Genomic DNA, 10,547 nt, shown 5'->3' on the forward strand with positions numbered 1-10,547 from the left:
CGTATATATATGTGTGTGTGTGTTTCTACATACATACAGGAGTCTTGGAACTGTGCTTACAGCTCCATATTTCATGTACACTAATAACTTGTGTACATGGGTCTTGTTAATGGCATCAAAATCATTTCTAATAGCATTAAATTAGAGTCACTCATTCCTGTATGAACCCTGTGAGCGCTTAATTTAATATGGCATATTAAAAAAATCCCACCATCATCCAGCATATGTTCAGTTTCTGCCCAAATATATATATATATATATATATATATATATATATATATATATATATATATATATATATATATATATATATATATATATATATGTAGATTTTTGTAACAGAGATAAGGATAATTCAAAACTGCTTTTTTTAATGAACTTGTTCTCTACAACTCTGCATCTCTTTTCATTCCTGTAATAAGAAGTTTCTTTTGAATGGATTTGATTAAACTTTAAGTCCCTCGGTATAAAATAAATATTTTAATGGAGATGAGAAATCTGCTTCCTGGTTGGTGAATAACCAATAGTTTGGATCCAATCATTTAAATAAACGGTGTTAGTTTTTTTTTTTTTTTAGATATTTATAAGAATTGTGCTATAATTTCTAGTCACCGATCTGTTGCTACTATATTTTAATTTGACCAACCGGAATTTGCCGAGGTTCTTTTTCCTGTTTGGTGCGATTGCAATTGCGGATCTTGACCTGGCCGGACCGGAGCGGAGCAAAAAATAGCTCGGCTCCGTAATTTGTCGGTGACGGACGGAGAAGACGTACGTGGACGGAGACGTGCGGAGGAGTAGCGGTGGATGTGGAACAGCTCTCATTGATTTCCATGAAAGACAAGCGCTCCGCATGACGTACGTCAGCGGGGCGGAGCGGAGCGCTGACGGAGTATGTGGAATCTGGGGGTCAGGCAAAAATTATTTTTGCCGCTGGCGGGTGGGGCTAGTTTACTAGGCTAGTATTTTTTTTAACTAAAAAGAATCTTTGAGGATTTTTTTTTTAATCCAGCTAAATATTAGCTGGATAATTTTCCATGGTGACAAAAAAACAAAAAACATGTTTGAACTGATTTTTATTTGGCTGCATGACAAATTGTTTCACACATGACTTATCAGTGAAAAAAACAATTCAACATATAACGGTCCTTTTTAAGATGGTCAGTAATAAAACAAAACAAGTCAGTTGCTCAAAAGTTGCTTCACTGAAGTCAAATTGTTGGGAAACATTTTTAAATTTAAAAAAATAAAAACACAAGCAGACGAAATGAAGCCGTGCAGAGCAGTGTTCAGTTGCCTTGAGAAAATAACCACCAGTTGAAATATTAGTATTCATACATGGATAGGATCAGATTTATTTTTTTCTGAGTTATCTAAGGACAGCTACTTCTACAACTCTGCACAGCAAACAAGGAAAACAGGTCCGTAATTCAAAGAACCTGTTGATTCCTACAGCAGTCCCTCCATCTCTCTCATAAACGCTTCATAAACTTGGTCTTTCGTCTTCATGCTGGGCTGAGGAACAGAACCCATGTGGGATGGGTTGGCATGCCCCATTGTAGCAGCCGCTTGCTGTTTCTGCCACTGTCCTCCTCCCATCCCTTCGTCTCCCCTCCGCCCTGCAGCACTCCCCGCTGCCTTCTCCAGTGATCCTGTCGCTGCCCCCGGCATTGGTCCTCCCTTGTCCCTACGCACCCTCAGTGCCGTGGGAACAAAGCGGGTGACCTCCGCTTTGGGGTTGATAATTTGAGGTTTGGCTGAAATGGTAGCACCTCCAGCGCCACCGCCCGCCGCCAGGCCTCCTCCCGCAGCCGCAGAGGTGATGTTGGCTCTTTTTTCGATTGTGGCCGCGTGATGATGGGCGCCGGCTGTACCGGGGGGAGGGGGCATCTGCATGACTCCCGGTCGCATGGGCATGGATGGGGGCGGCATGCTGCTCTGTGAGCCTTCCTGGCTGGACCCCGGGGCTTTCTGTCTTGGAACGATGCTGGGAGGAGCACTGAGTACGTTGGAGTTGAGCGGTGGAGGAAACATGGAGAGTGGAGGCGCAAGACGGGGAGGGGCTCCTGCTCTTGGAGGAGGAGGTGGAATCCCTGAAAAAAGACAAAGAATATAGCAGCTTTAAAAAAGAAAAACAAATAAAAACTACATTCCTCATAACTTCTGTGCAGGTAGCTTCATGTCGCTATAGTCACACTTTGACAACTTCACCTACAGCTACAGACGAATATCTTTTTGTGAAGGTCTACACCAGATTAACACGTCTAGAAAAGAACATTGATAAACTTTCTAGCTACAGAGCTACCAGCGGCTCTTTGGTCAAACTTTGGCTAGAAAATGATAAAGAACAAGCTCATGTTTTTGTTTAAGCAGTTTCTCCGTTTTTTTCCTGGAACAGAATTGCATTGAATCCCACCACAGAGCAACTTTTTCTTTATATTTATTTATTTATTTATTCTTCTTTTACCCAACTTTGAGATAAAATGTAGAAATGTCTCTTTTGATAAAACAGTCCCTGTTCTACTTCTTTGTTGGAAGGAGTTAGGTGGGAATATTGTAGCTTTCCCCTCCATGTTAGATCATTTTAATTGATCATCCTTATTTGACCGGAGCTTCCCTGCCCGTCCTTCAAACAGGAACTACTTCTGTCCTGAAGATTTCTGGGGGTAAAATAATTGAAAGCCTTTTTCTTTTCCTAGAAGCTTGTTGTAACACAGGAAAAAAAAAGTTTCCAGGGTGTGAATACTTTAATAAGAAGCTGAAAAAAAGATGTACCTGGTGGTGCTGGAGGGGGTAGCCTGGGAGGTGGGCCACGGGGTGGAGGGCCAGGAGGGAGACTGGGCGGGGGGCCTGGAGGAGGGCCAGGTGGTCGGCCAGGTGGAGGACCAGGGGGCAGGAGACGAGGCATGGGACCCCGAATTCCTCCAGGCATACCGGGGGGCCTCAAAAACGGAGGGGCGCCTAAGAATTACAGAACAATTAATTTAAATTACAGCATGTTAGTAGATATGAGCAAAACCACCATCAGCAAATGTTTCCAAGTAAGTCAAACTAGCCTGGAGGGGGTGCAGGGGGCGGGCCCGAGGGGGGACCAGGGGGCCGCATTGGAGGAGCTGGTGGAGGACCCAACGGAGGAGGTCCAGTCATCGGCGGGCCTTGCATGGGTGGAGGTCCCTGCTGTCCGACTGACCCAGGAGGAGGGGGCAGACGCTGATTGGCCGTAGTGTTGGACTGAGAGTCCCCGGTTGGCCCCCGGTCCTCAGTGTCTGAGGCGTCCGACTCGTCTGTGTATTCCTCTTCTACCTCCTCTTCTTCCTCCTCCTCGGGAATCGACTGACCTGAAGAGAACCGGCATGGTTACAGAAACTAAAAGACAAGACGACGTCGCAACACATTGGTGACTGTAAGTACCTGCCATCCTCAACATCATGGCCTGCAGCGGAGTGATGGCCTTCGTCTTCTTCACCACTCTCTTTTTCTTTCTCTTTCCATCCCGAGAGTCATCTGCTGATAAATCTGCAAAACGCACGCTGCGACCTGCAGGCATCAATACGAGGAAGTTATCAGTGAGAACAGTAATGCTCTGCATACTACCTCTGCTGCTGAGGAGTACAAATAAAAACTAAATAAATGCCCACCAGCGTGTCTTTCACTCCTGTCTCTGTCCTCATCCCTGTCGTCACCCTGTCGATCTGAGCGTGATCTTTCTCCATCTCCCCCTTCATCTCCATCATCTTCGCTGTCGTCCTCAGAGTCGCTGTCGTCGTCTCCGTCGTCCCGGTCTCTGTCGCTCTCGCTCCCACTGTCCCGATCTCTTCCCAAATCCATGCCAGAGTCTCTTTCTAAGCCAGGAATGGAAAGCTCTGCTCAAACAAAAAAATAAAATAAAAAACAGAAGGATGGAACACAGAAACAAAGAAGGAGAACAGCTGGAGATCTGTTTAGAATCGTACCCGCATCTGTGCCGTAGTTTCGTCTGGAGGGAATGCCATACAGCGCCAGCACCTGTGGGGGCGGCGGGCCGGGAGGGGGTCCTGGAGGTTTCTTCCCAGGAGGTAAACGTGGGACACTGGGGACTGTTGGCAGTCCTGTACCAGAGGAGGGTTTGCTAAAAAGAAATTCAGAACATAAGGATTAGCCCTGCAGCGGACAATTAAACAAACAAAAAAAGAGCCTTTTTAAAAAGTACTCACACCCCTGGAAACTCATTTAGACTTAGACAGATTTATTTTGTCATTTTGTATACACAAGTGTAAACAAAAAGAAATTACATTTAGAACAGCTATCTAGACAATTAAATTTTTTAAAGGGCAGTCTTGATAAGGTAAGCAGCAGTTGTTGTTGAGCTGCTACTACTGCCTCCAGCTCCTGAAGCACTCGCTTCTCTTGGCTCAGGGGAGGAAGAGGACGATGATGATGCTGTGAGGGTGGTTGCCCCCTGGGTTTGACCCCAGATTCCACATACTCCGTCAGCGCTCCACTGTGCTCTGCCCCGCCTATGTACGTCATGCGGTGCACTTGTCTGTCATGTTAACCAATGAGAGCTGTTCCACATCCACCGCTACTCCTCCGCACATCACCGTCCACATACGTCTTCTCCGTCCTTCACCACCAAAATACGGAGCCGAGCTATTTTTTGCTCCGCTCCGGTCCAGCCAGGTCAAGATCCGCTATTGCAATCGCATCAAACAGGAAAAAGAACGGCGAGAAGATCCGATTTGGCTTAAATAAAAAATAGGAACAACATATCGGTAATTAGAAATTAGAGCAAAATTCTTATATATTCCCAAAAACAAAGAGCCTTTATTTAAATGATTGGATGCAAACTATTGGTTATTCACCAACCAGGAAGCAGATTTCTCATCTCCATCAAAATATTTATTTCATAACGAGGGGCTTAAAAGTTTAATCAAATCCATTCTTCTAACTTCTAAGAGCGCCTGTCACAACTTCAAAACTATCTTCTTATCGCAGGAATGGATGAAGAGATACTGAGTTTGGAAGCAGAGAACAAACATAGTTCATACAAAACATGGATGATCCTAGTTATCCCTGTCAGAAAAATCCACAACAAAACGAAAATATTTGGGCAGAATCTGAACATATGCTGGATGCTGATGGGGATTTCTTTAATATGTCATATTAAATTAAGCGTTCACAGGGTTTATACAGAAATGAGTAACTATAATTTAATGCTTTTTAATGCTATTAGAAATAATTTTAATGAAATCAACAAGTATCATGTACACAAGTTATTAGTGTACATGAAATAAGGAGCTGTAAGCACAGTCCCATGACTCATATATATATATATCCTCGTTTTCGATCCACTGTTGTTGACATTTGCATTTTCCCCCATTCTCTAGCCTTTTCTCTGCATTGAGCTTCTTTTTTCGAACATACGGCTTTATGATAAACTGCAAGCAGTTCCGCTCAAATTCATCATGATATAATATATCTGACGAAATTGTTTTTATGAATTTTTTTTAATAAAGCATTTCAAATGCCACAATAATCTCATTTAATCAGTGCCAATAAAGGCCTTAATTTAAAAATAATAATTTAATGATTTTTAATATTTGTAATGATCTGCGGAAACCCTTTTTCATTTCCGCATGTTTTGCTCCTTTTAGTTTAATAATATCGCGCATGTTTCCTCAAACTCCGAGGAAGTCGGAGCGGAGCAAGACGGGAGGAACAGCGGAGGATGTAGGCTTTGCTTTGCGCAGACGATCTGGAGCGCAGCAGGAGCAAAGCGCTGACGGAGGATGTGGGATTTCGGGGTAAGAGGCTGACATGGTTGAAGCAGTGGCGCCATAGGCAGGTTTAGCAGCGACAGACGGTGCTGGAGAAGCTTTTTTAAACGGTCAGTATTTAAAACATTTTGTGACCGTAGCTCCAGCAGGCGTCGGTGATCATAGATGTGGTTTTGAGGTCCAGTTTGTATCGTTTTAAGCAGCATATTTTGTGAAATTTGTTAAGAGGAGCTGTTCTTTGCCGCTGCCTTGGAGTGCCGCCATGGAAACACATTTCCTTTACATGCTAACAGGGTTCTCTGCAAAGCTAGTGGCAAACAGATTTCTAAAGGCTTTCATTCAATTACAGGTTTGATTCATTCAAAAACAGAAATACAAGATTTATCAGGACCACAGAAGAAAGAAAATGTCAACAAATTCCCTCACATGAAAGCAGATTTAAGATGATAATGTAAAAATGCAATAATATTAATTGAAATTTTTTGTTCATATTTAAGTAAGTGTGAAACTTTTAAGGGGTGTGAATATTTGTGCAAAGCAGAGGAGATTTGTTGAAGGCCAGAACTTACCCAAAAGAGGAGGTTTTTTTCAGTATAGAAGGAGGCTGAGCTCTGGGCAGCGGGATGTCCTGAATGTGGATGTTGGATGGGGCGTGAGGCATGTCGGGTAAAGGGATGCTGTCCACTTCCACTGACTCTGCATTCTGGAAAAATAAAGAAGAAGAGCATTTATAATATTAGAAGGTGGATAAGATACAGAGTGAGGACTAAATGATACCAACTGCTTTAGCTGAATCTACATTTTGTTAATTTTACAATTTATTTTAAAGATTTTCAACAGTGAGTTTTCTGAAAATAGTGGAGGGAAAATAAAAAAATAATTAAAAAAATAAACTAGACTTCCGCAAAGCATCCATCCTACCTTGACCGAGTCAAAGTACAGAGCCAGCTGCCCTCGCTTGGTCTCGTATTCCAGCTCCAGTTTGCGCAGCTCCTTGTAGGTTTCTGGGTTTTCCCTCTCATACAGATGGACGATACGTTCAAACGTCTCACGTAACTTCTTCCGCTTGTCCCTCAGCACCTTCTCATTCAATAAGGGCTGCTGAACTGGGTTAAACTCTAAAAATACCAAAGAGGTCAGATTTTTCAAACAGATCTAAAGGGTCTTAATTTTGATAACATGCAGAGTAAGAGATTTAAAAGCAAAAATGAAACATGCAACTGAAGGAAATTGCGTCTCTCACCCATCTCATCCAACTTTTCCATGTCTCTGATGATTTGTCTGGGATCTTTCATCTTCAGCACAGCTGCTCTCACCATCATCCTCTGCTTCTTGTTCTGCAAAAACATAAATAAGGAACATCAGCGACTTAAAAACTCCCCCCTGCCTTGAAGATGATATGTTTAAAACATTGAGTTTTACCTTTTTTAACTCCCTTTTCCTGGCCTCCTTTCCTGTAAAGCGGTAAACACCAAGAATCAGCCACTAATACAGAGACATGTTATTCCAATGTCAGTAAACAGGTCGGCAGGCGGTTTATTTACTGGCTGATACTTACTGGCCTGGTCGGTGGGATTCATAAACTTCCCACTCTTGGTGGAAGAGGTAGAACGCCGCCCCATTTTTACAAGCCGTCTCCTTCACCCTGCCAGACATCAAATCACCAGTGATGATTTAGATAAAGACAACAGAATTCACAAATTTTTTTAAACGTTATTTAAAAAAAAAAAAAAAAAAAAAATATATATATATATATATATATATATATATATATATATATATATATACACATATATATATTTGTTTTTTTTTTCCTGGATTATTTACACATTAGAAGAATAATATCTCATGACCATAAAAATATGATTAAAAAAATGTTGTCCTTATAATTATTTTTCATACTTTATCCCCATGGTATCAAAATGCTATTATGATTACTGAATATTTTCTTTAGTATCGATATGATGTTTGAAATCTCAGTAGGGCTGAAACAACTGATTGGATTACTCCATTATTGAAATAATCTTCAATTAGTGATAGATTAATTGTTAACTAGAGTCCCTAGAAACATGCCTATAGCTCACAGACAAACCCGTTTAGAGCAGTATTTTGACCAAGATTGTAAACAAATATATAAACATTTTGTATTTGATATATAAAAAAAAAAAAAAAAAAAAAAAAAAAACGTTTTAGTCTGTCAATATGCTCTATCCCAAAATCCTCAAGTGGAAAAGTTTGAGTTTCACCTTATTTTAATTCACAAGAAGTCTCTTTAAAGAATCTTGGGCTATCCAATTATTAATCGAAAAAATAATTGACAGATTGATCGATTTGGAAAATAATTGTGAGTTGCAACCCTAAATTTCAGTGTCATGACAACCCTACTAGTAACCAATTTTTAACTCTTGCAGGTGAAACTGTGGGAAGTACATTTCCATGAGGACCTCAGTGTTTTTTCATGACAACTAAAGGGGATACTCTAGGGCTGCAAATAGTGATTACCTTGCTAGTTGTTTAATCTCTGGATTAGTTATTTTATTAATCAAATAATAACCGGATAGCAAAACTACCTTGAAGAAGATTGTACACAAAATGTATATCAGGTGAAGCTAAAAATAAACTATTTTGATATATATACATTTTTTTTTTTTTACAATTTTGATAATTACTGCTATGAATGTGCTGCTTTTCCATCTAATGGCACTTTTAGAGTCCCCATACTCCAGTTAATGACAAGAAGCCAAATCACTTACTAAATTTGTCAACCATTATTTCTATAATCGATTAATCTGGTTGTTTCAGCCATAGGTTAAAACAAACACTTTTCTCAAGCCTTTTTATAACAGCAATCAACTGATTTAATCCACAGACATATATTGTTTTTATTGCTCCGACTATAGTTGTTTTTTGATTTTAGGTTTTTAAAGCAAATAGCACCAAAAAAGCTTTTAACCAACCGTTCATGGTGTCGCTCACTAACAAACCACAGGCTAAAACACAGTTCTTATGTTTCGCTTGCCTGTCTGAGCTTCAAGTATTTCTGGCTCGGACAGACAGTCAAGTGGAAACTTAAAAAAAGCATCATAAATTTCTCTTTCGAGAGTTACATTGATTGTTAACGACCTATATGCTGAGATAGCAGATTTGAACAGCCAACTGGAGGCAAAATACCCAAACTAACAGCTTAACCATCTCAACTTTTTATACCATCAGTTTCTCTGTCAACAGCACAACACATAGTATTTTATACAACAGAGATGTTTTAATTGCGAATTACTACTTTATTTATTTTATATTTTGAGTTGTCTAAATAAGAAAATATAAACTGTTGTATCAGATATAACAAATATGACATCAAACATTCGATCATATATTAGCAGCAGCAGGAATTATTGCTTCAAACATTTTTATACGAATTCTTCACACAAATACCGCAATACGAAACAAATCTTATAACTTATACTTGTTCTTAAGTAGTGTATAAAACAGCCAGTAGAAGTGAATTTTAGACAAATAGAATAATAATTCAGATAACTTTGAATCTAGTCAATGAAATAGGATCAAACATTTATGCGAGTTTTCTTATCGATTGTTTCAGGGAATATACAAAAACAATAAACTGAAAATGCAAAACTTCTTGTTCTTCTGATTAATAACTTTTAACAGGTTCTAATGTTAATCATCAGGTTCTAATTGAAATCATCTACATTACCCCTTTAAAAAGCCAGTTATTTTAATACGTTAATGCGATTTTTTTTTTGTCCATAACACTCACTTAATAAATAAATTGTTAGCTAATTATAAACAGAATAATAATACAGATGTCTTATTAAACAAAACGTAAATTCACTGCATCGTTTTTATGTTTAACTTATAAACTTATTGCTAGGACTCGTAAATATAAACCACCTCACGTTAGCCAGTGCTAGCTAACAGGTTAGCTAAGGCACCTTAATGAGATTTGTTCGATATTTTTCAATGGAACAGTTAAATGAGTAACGAAAAACGACTAATTCGAAAACATTTACGTCTGGTAAACAATAGTATATTGAGGTTCGGAAGTCATAACTTATCACATTAGCATGAAACTGAAGCTATGCCCCGCGTTAGCATCGATAGCACCATCGCGAGAGGCAAGGCAGACTTTACCTTTTCTATAAAGAAAAACAGCCTCCAATGAGGCTTACACGTCTCCTAGGATACACTCAGCAAAGGATGCGTTTCTGTTTTTAGTCCTGCAGAGAAGAACCTCAGCCAGGACTTATTTTAATTATGAATGTGTTAGCCGTCCGCCATGTTTACTGCTGCATGCAGAAGCGGAAAGGTAACCTTGACGTCACCAAAACGAAGAAAAATTACAGCGATTTTAGATTTAGGGCTCTGTTTTTATTTTATGATTTAAAAAAACATGTTATTATCCAATTCAATATAAACCATGTTATAAATATCACACATTGAAAGATCTAATTGAGTCTTTGAAAATATTTCAGTGTAGTTTTAGACAATGCTATCAAGAGTTACAACTTCAATTGTCTGCCCTCTAGCGGTCAGAAGGAGTAATTACAAGCAAACGCTGTCAGTTTATGAATGACCAAATAAAATAATTGAAATATTATTCATATAAATCAACAGATTTAAGTATTAATAACCAAAAGTAGAAACGTATTTTCAAATAAGTTGAATTTAAGGTATTTCTTTCAATACATTTAGAGAGCGTTCATTTTTATGTCTGTATCAAAATCACTGGAATCGTTATAAAAAGTGGTGATATCCGTGTACCTTTTTCTATTT

General features: G+C 39.4%; 1 protein-coding gene across 1 annotated transcript; it reads right to left on the bottom strand.

Annotated features, from left to right (window-relative positions):
* Nucleotides 1-1,059: 1,059 nt before the first annotated feature.
* LOC119797284 (WW domain-binding protein 11-like) lies at nt 1,060-10,088 on the bottom strand. The gene is made up of 12 exons (XM_038306303.1): nt 9,906-10,088; nt 7,315-7,401; nt 7,179-7,210; nt 7,000-7,093; nt 6,678-6,874; nt 6,326-6,459; nt 3,954-4,108; nt 3,639-3,863; nt 3,412-3,537; nt 3,057-3,338; nt 2,776-2,961; nt 1,060-2,093 (listed from the first exon to the last, which is right to left on the bottom strand). The coding sequence occupies exons 2-12, from the start codon at nt 7,376-7,378 to the stop codon at nt 1,450-1,452; spliced, it is 2,139 nt and encodes a 712-aa protein (XP_038162231.1). The 5' UTR covers nt 7,379-7,401; nt 9,906-10,088; the 3' UTR covers nt 1,060-1,449.
* Between the last annotated feature and the right edge of the window lie 459 nt (nt 10,089-10,547).

This window comes from Cyprinodon tularosa, unplaced genomic scaffold (assembly GCF_016077235.1).
Source record: "Cyprinodon tularosa strain WSP-4 unplaced genomic scaffold, ASM1607723v1 ctg579, whole genome shotgun sequence".
NCBI classification, from domain to species: Eukaryota; Metazoa; Chordata; class Actinopteri; order Cyprinodontiformes; family Cyprinodontidae; genus Cyprinodon; species Cyprinodon tularosa.